The 16,720-nt window shown below is 36.3% G+C and overlaps 2 protein-coding genes across 5 annotated transcripts; one reads left to right on the top strand and one right to left on the bottom strand.

Annotated features, from left to right (window-relative positions):
• The first annotated feature begins 578 nt into the window (after positions 1-578).
• Positions 579-2,546, top strand: LOC113852466 (DELLA protein GAI1-like). The gene has a single exon (XM_027482748.1). The coding sequence runs from the start codon at positions 1,047-1,049 to the stop codon at positions 2,544-2,546; it is 1,500 nt and encodes a 499-aa protein (XP_027338549.1). The 5' UTR covers positions 579-1,046.
• Positions 2,547-4,228: 1,682 nt separating this feature from the next.
• LOC113865572 (protein argonaute PNH1-like) lies at positions 4,229-16,033 on the bottom strand. Of its 4 annotated transcripts, none has more exons than XM_027500246.1 (24): positions 15,886-16,033; positions 14,900-15,023; positions 11,106-11,386; positions 10,699-10,907; positions 10,405-10,551; positions 10,176-10,309; positions 9,924-10,033; positions 9,311-9,417; positions 9,085-9,223; positions 8,889-9,005; positions 8,547-8,654; positions 8,388-8,459; positions 8,159-8,281; positions 7,475-7,634; positions 7,030-7,151; positions 6,740-6,877; positions 6,522-6,664; positions 6,160-6,222; positions 5,996-6,059; positions 5,778-5,913; positions 5,497-5,570; positions 5,257-5,351; positions 5,142-5,173; positions 4,229-4,793 (listed from the first exon to the last, which is right to left on the bottom strand). In XM_027500246.1, the coding sequence occupies exons 3-24, from the start codon at positions 11,364-11,366 to the stop codon at positions 4,627-4,629; spliced, it is 2,721 nt and encodes a 906-aa protein (XP_027356047.1). In that variant the 5' UTR covers positions 11,367-11,386; positions 14,900-15,023; positions 15,886-16,033; the 3' UTR covers positions 4,229-4,626. The 4 variants fall into 4 exon arrangements, with proteins under 4 accessions (XP_027356047.1, XP_027356055.1, XP_027356063.1 ...); XM_027500262.1 differs by having other exon boundaries at positions 4,286-4,793; positions 7,030-7,124; positions 15,886-15,961; XM_027500254.1 differs by lacking the exon at positions 14,900-15,023.
• Positions 16,034-16,720: the final 687 nt, after the last annotated feature.

Below are 16,720 nucleotides of genomic sequence, written 5' to 3'. Positions count from 1 at the left end.
CCGGACTAGTTGTGATTTGAGGCAAACGACAGCGACTACACTAGAAATTTTTTCACCAAAACGAATCAGCACCCTCCAATTAGTGCACCGCAGAGAATAAGCGTAACAAACAGATAATGTGGAAACTGGGAAGCCTAAATATGACCCATCAACCTCTGCCTCCAGGGTCGGGTATCCAAATGAAACCCAATGTGCCATTAAAATGTTAAAATGAGTTCATGTGTGCCTAATTTTTAATGAGCACCCTCTGAGGTACATTTCATTTGCAGCATACTGTGGGTGCTAAATGAAGAAAGTAACATAGCAAACTCGTGAAACCAAGGGCAGTCAAGTGTGTGTCAGGTTCTCATTTTCAAATTGAACACAAAATAATAATAAGTGCATGTACAACAAGGCATAAGAGCATGTGAAGGTAATTACAGTGGGAGAAAATCGGAATTAACACATGGTTACCCTCCTATTGATAACATATTTGGTATTGGGTAGGTGAGGTAAACAAGAGTAATTCAGTGTTTTAACAGTATTGTACTATGGTATCTGGCCCCAGAAATCCTCACAAATCAGAATGGTGGATGGTGGTAGAGGTAGTAGTAGACCCAGACGCCACTTGTTGGCGTCAATGTCCCTCCCAAATCCCAAGATGGGACTGGCAGCATCTAAATTATCTATGCCCCTTTGCCACCTTTAGGCTACCAAAAATCGTAGGCACGCTACCGCGACATTAGGGGCACCTTTTTAAAAAAAAGGCAGAAATTATATAAGTAGTAATATCTATCAATTTGATGCACTAACACAGAAGATAGCTACTCAACACATCATCGTCATTCATTATACAAGCCACCTCCGTTAATTTCCTCACCCATCCCTTTCCCTCTTTCTCTTTCTCTTTTCTTTTTCATCACTCACTTTTCACTCCTCAGTGCCCCCAAATCATTTATATTATTTCTCTTCCCTCACCCTCACCCTCATGTCAACAAACCCATGCTTTGAGAGGCTCGGGAATCCATTAATAAATTACTTTTCCTTTCATTTAATCCTTTAAATCCATGGAATCGGTATCATCTGCCTCGAACGCCAGTTCCCGTGGAAGTAAGACAAGGGAAATCGACGACCTACTCGCCGGGGTGGGTTACAAAGTGCGGTCATCGGAGCTGAGTCAAGTGGCGCAAAATCTGGAGCGTTTAGAGAACGTGATAGTGAACTCATCCACCGACATATCTCAACTGGCTTCGGAAACGGTACTCTACGATCCCTCAGACATAGGTTCGTGGGTGGACACACTCCTCTCGGAGTTGGACCAAACAGTGTCCATACCCTACGAACTCTCTCAGCTACCTCAACTCGCCACAGATCAAAGCCATCAACTAACGCTGGTAACAACCGTGGAAGAAGACTCGGGAATAAGGCTCGTACACATGATGATGACGTGTGCAGATTCCGTGCAACGTGGCGACCTCTCATTCGCTGGCTCCCTCATCGAGGGCATGCAAGGGTTGTTAGCGCACGTCAACACCAACTGCGGCATCGGAAAAGTGGCTGGCTACTTCATCGATGCGCTGAGCCGCCGCATCTTGGCGCAAAACGTTTTCCTAAGCACACCTTACGAGAACGATGTGCTCTATCACCACTACTACGAGGCTTGTCCATACCTCAAGTTCGCTCATTTCACCGCCAACCAAGCCATCTTAGAAGCCTTCAACGGCCACGATTGCGTCCACGTCATCGACTTCAACCTCATGCAGGGTCTCCAATGGCCAGCGCTTATTCAGATCCTGGCGCTTCGTCCTGGTGGGCCCCCCCTCCTGCGTTTGACCGGCATCGGTCCTCCCTCGCCGGACGACCGCGACTCGCTCCGCGAAATAGGCCTGCGACTCGCCGAGTTGGCTCGCTCCGTCAACGTCCGCTTCGCGTTTCGCGGCGTGGCAGCGTGGCGCCTGGAGGATGTGAAGCCATGGATGCTTCAGGTGAGTCCCAAGGAGGCGGTGGCGGTGAACTCAATCATGCAGCTCCATCGACTTCTGGGGTCGGAATCCGACCCAGCTCGTTCGGGTTCGGGTATTGACGTGGTGTTGGGATGGATCCGGAGCTTGAACCCGAAGATCGTGACGGTAGTGGAGCAGGAAGCGAACCACAACGGTGAAGGGTTTTTGGAGCGGTTCACGGAAGCGTTGCATTATTACTCGACCGTTTTTGATTCGCTGGAGGCGTGTCCGGTGGAGCCGGATAAGGCGCTGGCGGAGATGTATCTGCAGAGAGAGATTTGCAACGTGGTGTGCTGCGAGGGAGCGGCTCGGGTCGAGAGACACGAGCCGCTGGCTAAGTGGAGGGAGCGGCTCGGGAGAGCCGGCTTCAGACCCTTGCATTTGGGTTCCAATGCGTTCAAGCAAGCCAGCATGTTGTTGACTCTCTTCTCTGCGGAGGGTTACTGCGTTGAAGAGAACCAAGGGTGCTTGACTCTGGGCTGGCATAGCCGCTCTCTGATTGCGGCTTCGGCTTGGCAAGCCGCGCCGCTCCTGGATGGCGAAACGCTGCGTTTTGATCGCTGAGGAGGAAAGAATGAAACGGACAATATTGTCGTCACCGAGTAAACAGATAGAGTGTGTTTGTAACTTTGTATATTTCCCTCTCTCTCTCTCTCTCTCTCTCTCTCTCTCTCTCTCTCTCTCTCTTCTTTTTCTCCTTCTTTGGGCGCCATGGACGTCGGTGAGAGTCTCTTCAGTCACATATTTTTGAAACACATCGCAAAATTATTGAGTCTGGTTCAAGTGCTTTCCCTCCATCAGAGATTGTCATAAACTTGTTTTGCTAATATTTGCTCCTTCTTTCAGTTTCAGAGAGATCATCTATTAATTCAAAAATATTTTAATACATTTAGTGTTATTATCTAAATGTGCTTGATTCCTTCCTGACATAAACTGCTAAATACCCATAATTTAGAAATTGACTTGTTTTAATTATGCCATTATTGCAATTAAGAAAGATTTTTGTTCCCACCAAAATGAAAATAAATGTTAAGTGTCTTTTCATCCATATTTAAGTTACAAAGCTACTTAGTTCAGTTTCTAACTCCCAGACGTGTGTATCTTTTGATCTATTGTGCCTCTAAAGAAAGTTGACAATGTGAATGAATAAATATCTGTGCCGTTCATTCCCACTATTCCGCCAATTCAAATACCAAAACCATCTTCTTATTCACAAACATCACATCACATATAAATATGAATTAAGATAAAAATGATTTATAATTTTAAATTTATTTTAATACTTTTTTATAATTAAATTTATACTATAAATCTTCATTGGAAAAAACTATTGAGTCAACGTTTAATTAAACTATTTTATTCAAATGCATAACAACGTATAAAATTGTTATATTTCCACTATTAAATGGCTCTACTAAGAAATTGCTAATCAAACAAGATCTTGGTGCACTTTTTTATGACGCCTTCCCTTTACGATCCTTGTTAAAATGACATTATGCAATATTTTCTGACAAGATATAATAATACTTGTTAAAACAACGTATAAATTATAGTATGATTTTCATCTATAAGTGTAAAGACTTGTTTTTAACTATGAATACATAATCGTTGTTTTTTACGATCACAATTCACAATCTTCCATTTTATCAAAGTTTTCTGAAATTTTGTTAAAAAAATATAAATTATCCTTAATTGTGTATGCTTTCCGTAAAGAAAAACTTGGGGACATACAACATCGGGTTGAGGTCCCATTACACCCTTCTCTGTCTTTTGGATAATGGAATCTATTCTCTGCCGAGGTTGTTCTCAGCATTAGCCGACTCAATCACTATTATCATTCATGTTTGGTATACCGTTGCCCTTGGACCCATGATTTTCATTTGTTTCATATTTCAACTACCATGGTTGACCCTATTGTATCCATGAAGAAGGGTCATGATGCACGTGAGTTGAAGTTTGAAGGCAAGTTGAATGAAAATATCTAAAGCAACCAAATTCATGTACCCACGTTAATTAATTAGGCTGAGCATTCGAATGACTAATAAATTGAAAGGGTGAAATTAATTATCAGTGAAACTTTGAATATAAGCAGAAAATGTTTCAATAGAAACACCACAGTCAATCATCTTGATGGGACGGGGTCAATCTTGGATTTTCACGTGCATGAGTTTCACAATGTGCCGATTTAGGCTTCTCCTTGCTGGTGGTGAAGTCTAATTTTAATGGATATTTAGATCCTCCCATGAATTGACAAAGTTTTTTAGTGTGAGGGAAAACACTGTACATGACCACTTTTTACATTAACAATAACTTTTCCACTAAACTTTTTCAAAACTTGAAAATTAATCATACAAGGACCGATAGAAACTCATGTGATACACATTCTTGGGGCCTTTACTTGAAATTGAATGATACACATGCTTGGATCATTGACAGGAATGAAATTGTCCTAGGCAACCAACCCATCTGAATATAAACTTACTTCAAAACTGCACAACACAGAAAACTAAGACTTTTAGACACCCAATTTTTCTTGCAGAATTTTCTTATAATATGAACATGGGAACATTTTCATCTTCAATTAGTTTCCGTTTACTATATGTGCTGTTCTTATTCTGCTTGGAAGCCTCTTTTTGCCCCTCATTCAACAGTAAAACATTACATTCTTCACCTTCTCTTTCAGAGCAGGCAGTGGCCGAACGGACCCTTCTTTCGATCTCGTACCTCGCAGCTTAGCAATCTCCGCAACTTCAGGTTCCATGTAGAATCGAGCTCTGTATGCTGCTAGATGAGCATAGTATGCTGGAGGCACTGCACACCCCATAAATTTTATATTTTACAACACTAACTAATAAGCTTCTAAACCAATTATTTCAATGTTTGCTTTTGTTTCTTCTAATATAATTGTTCCTTATAAACCATAAGTATCTTCCCTATCCACAACATGGTGAGATCAAATTTTCTAGCGGTGAATTCTTTTATACACAAAAACATAACTCTCGAACACTGAGACCTTGCTTATAGGGAATAAAGCACGTATCACTTAAACCACGTATACGTTGGTTATGAAGCATTCGTATTTGAAACTAAAAGTACTGTATCTAATGGCAGATTACATCAATATTTATGTTTATCGTTTAGCAAGAGCAAGAGAATTACCTACAGAAACAGACCGCGTACATCTTGCGTAACTGCAACCAAAATATTGGCAAGGTTATGTCCACTTTAAAAATAGATCATAAAAATTTTGAGATGATTAAAAAGAAATTTTTACGTGTAGCATAAGTTGTTGGTTAGAGACTGAATCTCATCAGCAGTGAAATTGTTTTCGTCCCAGAGAACATGATAGTGTGCTGGTCTACTTGTACCCTGTAAATTGCCACTCACCCCATAAATTGAATGCTGTACATGCTAGACATATTAATGATTTACAACAATGTGAGGCTCGTTGTGAAATTCGACACACATCTAACCCTATCAAATGTACAAGCAACATAAAAGACCATTATCATACCTGAATTCCAGCGTGACTGCATAAGTAGAAGTCGAATTCTGTAGGATGACAGATCTTAGAATCCACCACAGTACCTACATTACAATCAGACTACTTGCTCAACTCAGAGACTGTTAATATCGCAGTAATGAAATTGGAGTGTAACCCAAATAATATATACTACTAACTACATATATGAGCAGACCCATCAGCAGAAAATTATTTAGACATATGCACATGGATACCCTTAAATTAGTGGCAAGCACAAGGTTTAATAACTGGCAGAAGCAAAAGACTTTTACCAGGTAAGATATTTCCACTCTTATCAGTGCTGTTTCTGTCGTCGTGATTGCTTGCAAAGAGTCTAGTGTGATGCCGTTTTTGAACAATGACAAATGTTACTGGAGGTTGGTAACTAGGTTCCAGAGATGCACAAGCCTATAGACAGTACGAATTGAAGCATTGGAGAATCCCGTAGAAATAAAAAAGATTACTATACTGAGGTCTTTTGTCCAAGTACCTTGCGGATGGCATCAAGCTCATATAGCAAAACCTGGTAGAACTGTCCTTCACTTACTCCATCTCTGAAAACAAATTGGATAACATTATAATTGAAGTAACTCCGAATTCTTAACTTCCTCAGAAGAACAATTACTTCTAAGTATCAAAGCATATCACTCCCACCTGTAAAAGATTATTCTCAATGGTTTTTGTCCAGTTGCCTTCTTAAATGATAGTAAAAGCTCCCTGCGGTATCGCAAATTAATATGAACTAACTTGGCATACAGATGTTGGATAACATCAAATAATAAATGCTGAAAAAATGTTATGAATATGATTTCCCCAGTGATTAATGATTGAACACAAACATTCTTAAGTGTAATGCACATGCATGAGCCAGAAAGGCTGTGAGCATTTTATAACAAGAATTAAAACCAAGCATAAAATTTATGACACAAAACCAAGTATAAAAATTTGACACAAACTTATTTCTCAAAGACACATTGCGTAGATGGTTAAAATTTAGGAAGAAGCTACTTAAGTACCTGATCATACCACCATAAACTACACCTCTCTGTGGATCTTTCCAACATCTGAAAAGATCTTGAATGAGTTCTTCGCGATGAGGCTGAGCACAAACCAACCCTGCATACTTTGTTACTTCAGGCCAGTCCTGGGAGGCTACAACCTGGATGATAGTAATTCGTATAATATCAAATATATGGCATCTATTAGTTGTATAGAGGAGTTTGGGAATGCTTACAGCAGCAATGGATGGACAAGAATCCTCTCCAGATTCAGGATGGGTTACATCAGCTCCAAATATTATTGTTGGAATATCACTAACCAATGGAATCCTCCAACTTAAAGCATCCAAAAGTACAGTGTTTCTTCCTCCCATCTAAAAGCATAAATCATTTATTTAAGCAATTGAAAAATGGAAATAATAATAACAAAAAAAAGAATGAGTTAAGAGATTGAACTAAATATTTTAATGTAGCATGTAGCCACTCTGGATTGTAAAGTATGATTGCTCAAGTAATAGTAACAGACCTTGACATTGATTTTAAGTGCCACATTAGCCAGGTACTGTCTATTAATCTTGAATACATGTTTTGTAAGGCAGCATTGAGAAATCAACCCCAGATCTGTTTCACAGATTCTTTTGAGATCACCTGGATGAGGAGTTTGTTTCTTTAATGCAAGCATGGAATAATTTTGCTTCACAGAAAAAACTGGTATGAAATATAGATAACGAGACAAATACTGAGCATCCTTCTCTTGAAAAGTTATTTATAAACGAAATTTTCAGAAAGAAAACAAAAGAAAGAATATATGGAAGAGGAAAGGGGAATTAACATTATACAGGTGTTAGTAACAAAAAATGAAGAAACATTAAGGTTTTATTACCTCTAAACATTTCTGCAATTATATACCAGTGCCATCTTAAGTTATGCTTATCAAGTAATGCAAATGGAAGAGTGACCAAGAATCATACCATATAGAGAGCCATTATTGTCTGGAAGAATGGCAATCAGCAACTCCAACTCTTTCCCATCAAGTTTGTCTATAGCAGCAGAATGTACATACTTCAAAGCTTTCTTTACCTGATCTGGTCTTGCTGAATATATAGGAATAACTGGGTCCTGACTGAATTCCTGATAAATTTTAAACGAATAATGCGAATGTCAATTGTGAAAACAACATTCACCAGAGCCTTTATCCACTAGGTGGGTTGAGCTACATGGATTAAATGACACCATTGTATTATGTCATGAATTGACATGAACCAACTATCCCAAAATCTTAACATGTTAGGGTTCAACATGAACAATTTTATATTGCATCTCTAACATGCCCATTCACACTAGACCCTTTGGGTTTGAAGTGTGGATAAATATAATGCACAAGTCCATCTACCATGTGTTGAACTTCAACTTTTTATAAGAATGGGGACGATAAAGATCAAACTTTAAATTACATGGTCATAGTGGCTTTCACACCACCCAAAAGCTTAAGCTATAGTATAAGGTGAAGGCATACAAATGTTATGTCACATGTCTAACAATGAATGTATTAAGTGTTGATGATTATATGCAGTGGAAGATGAATAATTATAATTGGAAAAGGGAGTATGGATAGAGTGCTACTCAAATAATTAGTCTCTAAAATGAAACTTTACCATGCCTGAAATTTGGCACATCTGAACTAACTGTTGGCAAAATCCGCGGGCTGTACTTTCCTGAACACTTCGTGAGAAATTGATACAGGCCCAATATCTTACAGTACTTCCATTTATAACTTTCTGCATTAAAATTATGAGAATTACAATCAGTTGGGTACAAGTATTTTTCCTTTCTTTTCTTTCAATAAAAGAATTACAACTATTATCGGTTCATGTCGGAACTGACCTTATTCATCATATTCCACTGACCAACTTGAGGCAAGTATTCTTTCTCTCTTCCAGTGTCATGATATTTTAACTATAGGGAAAAGGAGTGCATATATAGTAACAAAATAATGACAAAAGCAAACAACATTTGTAAACAATTTAATCATGAGAATATTACCCATGGAGCTGGAAGAACACGAGCCTCAACTGATGTAAGCTTGCTGTCTATGCTGATGCCAAACTCCTTTGCATAGGGATTATTCTCGTAATTGTTTTGTTGAATTGTCTGTATTTAGAAGGGGGAAGTTCTAGATTATTAAAGCAAACCAAACACAATCCTTATGCTTGAAAAAGAAGAGCTTACATGACTATAGAGGATGAAGATGAAGTTATCATGATTGCAATTAATACATGGCAAGGACCTAATAAAACTACATAATGTTCAATTCACTCTGAAAAACAAAAATAAATCAAAAAGGGAAGAACGGAAGGTAATATATCAACCACACATGATAATGACCTGTAAAATGTCTGTCTCTTGTTCACGGGGTCTCTGGCATGAGACCTTTAGCAGAGAAGTAATCTGCTTTTCATTTAGCCCTTTTGTATATCTCTGGCCCCCAACTATCTTGCACGCCTGGGACAAAATTCACATAAGTTCTCCACAGAAAAGCAAGAATCAAATAGAAAGAATTATATGATTAGAAAACAGCTACCTCCATTGGCAAATAGTTCACCTTCCTTTGGCTTCCTACTTGAAGGCAAGGTAGGTGAGAATATTTTATTGTATATCCATACATTTCTTGAAAATAATCAACTACCGATTTCATGTTCATTTGCTCATCAAGAGGGAAACTGTTAAGGGGGAAAAGAGAAAGTCATTTCAGTGGAAGTCATGTCTGAAAAATAGAAGTTCAATTTGCAGAAGTTAAAAAGCCATACATAAGCTCCCTCGTAGGCTGTGAAGTCAGTCCTGATATCCTATACTTCCTTCGAAAATTTCCTCTATGTGTAACTTCAACTTTTACACCTCTTAGGGCCTTCTTAATCTGCTTGCCAGTGCCACCACAAAGATTTCTTGGTTAAATATTAATTAAATGCTTCTCTGGATTTGAGAGCTACAGATATCGCTAATTAAATTCTTTAATAACCGCTAAAGGGAGTGATTTTAAAGATCAGGCCAATAAGAAAACTCATTTTCGTCCAAAAGAAAGGTATGGTTGGAAAAGGATCGTTACAAGTCATCTGCTATTTTATTTATTAGTACGTCTTTGAGTAAAAGACTCTTTGCCATACAAAATTATACTAATTTCTATGATTGAATATGCCAAATTGCCAACGTTATTCAAAATATAAATAGCCAGAAGAAAGCTAAAGATTGAACCTATGAAGCTTTAAGCAAATTATATCATTCATTCTTAGCGAATCGTCAAGATGGTGTAGTGGAGACCATGGAGCATGCATGCAAGCATAAACTATTTGTGGAAGAGTGAGAACGTAATAGTGTTTGTGCAACAATGATTGCTGAGTTTCCAAAAACCAGCAACTTTCATACCTTGACACGGTCTGCATCTGACAAGGGTTTTGAGTGAACATCTTTTCCCAAAATTTGAGCCACAAAGTCAATTACAGGAAGGGGTTCAATAAATGCCATTGATGACATATCTGAATGTAATCAAACATAATTGGAAAAACATTAATGACAGAGGAAAACACAAGACAAAACTAAGAATTGCAGCTTATTAATGACAAAAGGATATCATTAAAATTGACACACGGAAGGAAAAATTGAGGTGGAAGTCTCAACCAATGTTAAGTGACAACCCCATCTGAGTGGGCCTTATACTCTGGTAAAAGCCACGCCATGACTCCAAACCACCACCCAGCTGCTGTGGTTTTCTTACATCAGAAGAATAGAGAAACCTCCCAATTGACACGTAACTAAACATATACACATTAAGTCATAAGAAACGACAAAAATAAATTGGTAGAATCTACAGCCCCAAATGACTCTAAACATAAAAATATTAATGCACCTCTGAGCCGCAAGCTCTCTTAACACAATATCAAAAACGCTTAGTGCTTCTTGTGGGGTGTCCACTTGTTTCCCACTAAGAAGCTCATGTAGTTGATGCATGCTAACACGAGTTGCATACTTGATTGCCACCCTAAACTCTCTTTGCCTGCAACAAAATAATTGAAAGCCAACTTAAGACACTAACATACTAATAGACCGAATGTCGGTTGCAAATTCAAAAACACATTCTTCGAGGATCAGTTAAGAACAAAACAAATTATTTTTGTTGTGAACATGATAACTTGAACAATACCTGCTACTACCGGTAACATCGTCACCCTCGCTCAACATAACATTGAACTCTTTGTATGTAAATGGAAGCAAACCAGCAGTGTAAAGGTTTCTTCCTCCATCATACACAGGGAGCCTCGTGGCCAATTCATTGTTCTTGTGAAGCCTCACCAACTCTGCTATGATAGCCTTGTTTGTTTTACGAGAACTCACTTCAGGTGTTATTTTAACCTTGGCAAAAGGGAAAAAAAAAACACAACAACAAAGTGAGTTAAAAGCAAAAACACTTGACAGATACAACCCCTCGAAACTTCATCATTCAAAACAAGTTGTACTGTTGTAGCAATTTCATGGTTGGACTTGATTATTAAAAAAATAATTAAAATAAATAAATTGAAGTAACAACGCAGTAGAATAGAATAGGCTTACATTGTAATGGATCAAGTCAGATACAGATATATCTGCAAGGAAGTGGTTAGCTTTGATGAGACACTTAGTCCCAAGTTGGCCAAAGCCAGGCCTGCGATGAAACACAAGACTCTTGCAAGTAGCAGAGAAATCAAGTTGTGTTTCTTGTAATTTCTCTGGCTTGCACTGGCTTGATCTTCTTCTACTCCTTCTGCTACGTTCTGTGGATTTCTGAAGAGGCCTTCTAGATTTCACTTGGTGGTGCTCTTCTGGGTCCTTCATTTTGCACTTGCAATGGAGTTCTGTGGAAACCAGTTATACACAAGGCAGTTTCACTTAGGAGAGGGGAAAGGTAGAAAGATGGCAGATTCCAGCAAGGAAAAATTAAAACCAAAACTGTTTATATGTATGGCACAACAAGTTCCACGTTTTCACTCACAAAGCATTTAGCAGTGGCCTTGAAGGAAGAGTTTAGAAAGTACAAGAGTGGGAAAGAAAGGAAACTTTGTAACGGCTGCAATGCAGAAAAGAAGGGGAAAAAATAAAGAAAGAAAGGATGGCATGACATCAAATCTAGACAGTGTTTTCCTCTTCCCCTAGGTGCTCTATATTCTCTGAAAAGATGGGTATGATAAATAAAGTGACGTGAATATATATATATATACATGCAAAACCAGGAATGGCCTATATACTATTCTAACAACCAAAAATTCTCAAACTCTTCTATACTGCGTCCACTATCTTATTTTAAGATTTATACTAGTCTTTTTAATATAAAACCATAACCAAAAAAATAAAACTTGAAGTGATTAATATTTATAATTTCAAAGACTAAAAATAAAATTTCATTTTTATGAATCACATGCGTCGTTATAAATAAAAGTTTAAAAGGTTATGATTTTATTTTCTAAACAAATGATTTAGAGATGGAAAATTTTAAAATATTAACACAGTGATACATGTAACTGTGAAGGATTAAATCAAGAATTTTGTCTTGTAATTGTGTGTAATTTGTAATGATCTGCACAACCAATGTTGTCCATTGGAAGTCGGTATCGGTTACTTGATTCCTAATTTGACAGAAAGCAGCACTATTTCAAATTTTTCCATGTTTCATTAGCACACAACTATAGGCTGCATTTATAGGCCATAGACGTGGGCTAGAAACAAAAATGGCTTTGTGTGCTGCTATGCTTAATTATTTGGGATGTGGGTACTAGAGTTTGGAGCCAAAGGACCTTTATTGTGGTTTATTTCGTGGTCCCAAACACGGACGTTTTTGAAATTTACTCTACTCCAAGTTCTTGGAGGGACAGCATGCATAAATCCCTTTTGCAGAAACCACAAAAAAAACTTTAACCCCTTCCCAAGTTGAATTACAGTGACAGAACAGGGCTCAAAGCAGTCACCATCACTCAAACAAAATGTGAAGCTTGCTGGTGCTTGGAAATCCGGACAGTGTGTAATGCAATGCAATGCAATGCATGAAGTTGCCACAATCAATGGCTGCCTGCCAAATACCAATGTCAGTTGTACGTGCACCCATGCTCATGCCTGCCCTCAAAAACAAGCATTTTGGCACTGTTCTCTTCGCCTTTGCTCTTTGGGATGTGGGTTCAGGGAATTAAGAATTAAGTATTTCTTCATTTTACAGTTGAACAAAATTCAGTTTACACTATTAAATATAATTAAGATACATGAAAAAAATCATGTTTTTTAATAAAAATAAACCCTTTTTATTAAAAATAGTGAGATTAAAATTTGAGCCGGTAACTAATGAGGCTGACAAAAGTAGTAGTGATGGTAATGCTTATCAACAACTATTTGGGATCATTACAAAGACATGAAGAACAATCATGTGTCGTGTCGCTTTCAAAGGTTTCACGGAACAGACAGAACATCCCTAGAAAACATTAACCAAAAAAGTTGAAGTTCTAAATTTTGAATGTGGACTAACTAGACTACTACCCCTGTGATCCCTTTTCAAGAAGGGATCTTATATTCTTACCCTTATTTATCATTCCGTAACCAAAACTATATTTATTATTCCCCTCAATTCATTTCGAGATATCGCCAGAAACTCATAATCTTATTTACCCCTATTAAATGTACATTTTAAAATTAATAGTTTTAAAATGAATAGCATCAAGATAATGATGAGCAAAATCCTTAGAATAGAAAGGTAAAAGAGGCTTTATTTTGCAAATTGATGTGGGGGTCAATTTTATCTCTGACTGCTTCTTTGGTAATTGTATTATCCTCCATTTCGTGACATCAAGCTGTGAAAAATTCCCAGGCCCCCCCCATTCCAACAACTATTGGGTGTAATCAAGTAGACTTTGTTATATTTTATTTTTCAAAGACAAAACACCGAACAAAAACAGAGGCCCAAAATGTACTCAAACTTTGTCTTTTTTAAAATGAATGGGAATTCAGATGTGAATATGTCACTGTCATTTGATAATTCGTGTATCAGATAATCTGAATTCTTTACCCGATTGGATCTATTTCTCTAACCTAAGGTGACCCTACTAAGATTATCACCAACAACATTCAAACCCGCCAATATTCGTTAAACCAAAGGAACGGATCATGTTCTTTTTTACACTAAAATAATGATAAACTCTAAATCACCACTTGTTTCTTTAATTTTAATACTATATTAATGTAATGCTACATATTTTCATTCATTTAACATATTTCAGCTAATTTTATAATTATTTATACTCAGTTAGTTACACATAAATTATCAATTTTAACCTATTTTAGTAATTATAAGTTTTTCGTTAGTTTTATTAAATATGGCATAAATAAATTTTAACTAATTCAACTCAGATTAATTGGAGTGTAACGTATGACAAAATAAAATAAAAAAAGACAGTAGTCAGATGTTCCCATTCAGAAATTGATACTGTTTCCTTCTTCCCCATCGTGCCAAAGTAGGATGAAAATAGATTGGGTTGAATTTGTTTTTATAAAACTTAACTGTGCCATAATTTTTAAAAAGTTTTTTCTGACATAAATCTAATTAAAAGTCTATTTTGTTATAAGGTCTTTCATATTAATCTAAAAATATTATTTTAAATGTCTTTTACATTTTTAGTGTGTCATGTAAAGAAAATAAAAGTGTTCCAAGTACTTGTCATTTTATTCTCTTATATGCACAAATTTTAAAGTTTTATTTAAACATTCTACCATAATGATTATTATGAAAAAAAGTATCGAACATAATTTCACTCATAATTATATGAATATTTAATTCATAGAATTGTGTTATTTTATTAATGACATTTATACCTATATAAAAAATGTTAAACAGGTATTATATTAATGTATGATTTTATTTTCTTCATTTATTAAGCAATAAATATATAAACTAAAAAAATTGAAAATTCAAAAAGTTGAGCTTTTTTAATGTATGTATATGGAGACCTGTTAAGAAGTTAAAAGTAAAAATTATAAAAGATGGATATATGTATGTAATTATCTGCACAAAGGTGTATGGTGGCTTTTACTTTATAAAGATGTATTTATGAGTGTGGAACTAACCCAAAACAGCACTGCACCCCAACCCATATCGCAATCATAGCAAAGTGAGTCCCAACTCATCCCATTCCCAAATTCATCCATCAATACAACCACAAGAAGAAAGCTACCCAACTCATTACTGGGTTATGCAGATTTGAATCGTTCATGTCATCATATTAAATATAGAGTAGAGAGGTCGCTTAAATTAAATTAGAAAGCTAAAAGTTGAGAGTATAGTATAGCGATTAAGTTTGATACAAGGGAGAGACAAGTTAATGGAAGCAAACCTTTTGCTTTACGCTATGTATGTATTAATGTCTCTGCTGTGACTCTCAGCTCCAACCCACCAACTATACGATCAGTATTAAGTATCAAATATGAACTCAACCTGATTCACCCCTTCTATTCTCCCTGCACACACAGGTATATTACCGTAACTGCAGCCTTTCAATTACGGGTTATAAGACATGCACATCTGCAGCTACCTAGTCTGCAATTAATATACCTATCCCCCTTAAATATTTTTTAGTATAAATACTCTTTTTTTCTTTTTCTGTCCTATTAATTTTCATATTTATGTTTTGCTCTATCCAGCGGTTACATACACATACAGTGGGTGTGTGTGTTTCGATGCTCTATGTAGTACTAGTTTATTATGTTAATTTTTCACAATAAAAGCATGTTTATCTAACTGCCTTTTGGAAAAGGCACATACAATAAGAATGGATAGCTGCGAATACGCATTTGTGTGTGGTGGTAGCTCTCAGTCAAAGTTGAAGAGGAAATGTAAATTGAACTTATTTGTGTGTATAGAGAAAGGCAACTAAAGTAATACTTAACTGGTTTCGGTGAAACAGAAGCAGAACTACCCGCTAGAGGGTTTGTTCTAAAGAAGAGGAAGAAAAGAAACAGAATTGAAAGGAAGATGGATCTTAGGGAGTAGCTTGGAGTGCATATAAGGAATGGTTCCCTTTCTGGCATTGATAAAACAATAAGGAAAGTCCAGCCAACACTTTGAGAAATTAGTCTTGAGTGCCTTTAAAAAAGGAGCTTTAAACGATAAACGAGATCTAAGAAGGGCTTTTGGAGCATGCCCACTTGATTATTTAAAAGGATAAAAAATAATGAAACCTTTTTATCTTTTGGGAACCATGAAAAGAAACAGCACATATATTAATCAATAATTGCATAAAGGATGAATTTAGATGCATAGAGAGTAATAAAGAGAAGGTACAAATAGTATATAGTAATGCAAAGGTGTGAGATTCCATACATAAACACAGAGAAGGGGAAGGAGGCGTGGCAGTGGTGAGTGGTCTCTGCTGTGCTGTGTCTACCTTGGTGATGTTGTGAGATTCTGGTGTGTGTTATGTGAGTTAAATAGAGAGTTGTGGTTGTGGTGATGAATGTGTAGTGAGTGTAGTGTATGTAGGGAGGGGTCAAACTTTTATAAAGCAAGAATGAAGGCGGGCACTGCCTACGAGGCCTCATTCCTGCCCTTGTCACTTGTGAATTTATTTTAAAGCTAAGTTACACTCTCTCATTCACAATATATGTCTTAATTATATAATTTTATTTTTTTCTTTAATGTTAAAGTTTTATGCTTTCATATATTTTGTGGATATGTGTTCTATTTTTTTTTTTAATAAAAACTAATATTTTAGACAATTTTTCTCTTGTCATTTTAAGCATAATCAAGAGTTAAATATTTATTATTGATTTTATTACTTTAAAAGATGAAATAACATTTTAAATGAAATCTTAAATCTGTTAATAAAAGTATTCAAAAATATTTCATACTCTAAAATCATAAAATAATGTGGCGTTGAACTTAGTACAGATAGATTTTTTTTTTATTTTAAAAAAAAAAAAGTTCTTAAAAGATTTATTCATAATTGTTCACCATGGCTAAAAATTTGAAAAATGTTAATAAGACAAACTTTAATAATTTTTTATGACTTGTTTATTGTTTAAAAAAATTAAAATATTTATCTCATAAATTGATCAATTACTTTTTTTTTTTATTTTTTTAAAAGGTAAACATATGAGTTAAAATAGAAGAGTATAATTAAATATAATTTTAGTTCCTCAAAATACACTTACGTTTT

Source organism: Abrus precatorius, unplaced genomic scaffold (genome assembly GCF_003935025.1).
Source record: "Abrus precatorius isolate BTA unplaced genomic scaffold, Abrus_2018 Scaffold10, whole genome shotgun sequence".
Lineage (NCBI taxonomy): Eukaryota > Viridiplantae > Streptophyta > Magnoliopsida > Fabales > Fabaceae > Abrus > Abrus precatorius.
Note: the sequence above shows the minus strand (reverse complement) of the source record. Positions and strands in the feature narration are given on the sequence as shown.

Bases quoted from the DNA above. Each gene is read 5' to 3' on its own strand.
- LOC113852466 (XM_027482748.1), top strand. From the start codon at position 1,047: ATGGAATCGGTATCATCTGCCTCGAACGCCAGTTCCCGTGGAAGTAAG.
- LOC113865572 (XM_027500239.1), bottom strand. From the start codon at position 11,366: ATGAAGGACCCAGAAGAGCACCACCAAGTGAAATCTAGAAGGCCTCTT. The intron at 9,418-9,923 runs GTATGAAAGTTG...ACTGGCAAGCAG, and splicing joins CAGATGCAGACCGTGTCAAG to ATTAAGAAGGCCCTAAGAGG. The intron at 8,282-8,387 runs GTCAGTTCCGAC...ATTTTAATGCAG, and splicing joins AGTGGAATATGATGAATAAG to AAAGTTATAAATGGAAGTAC.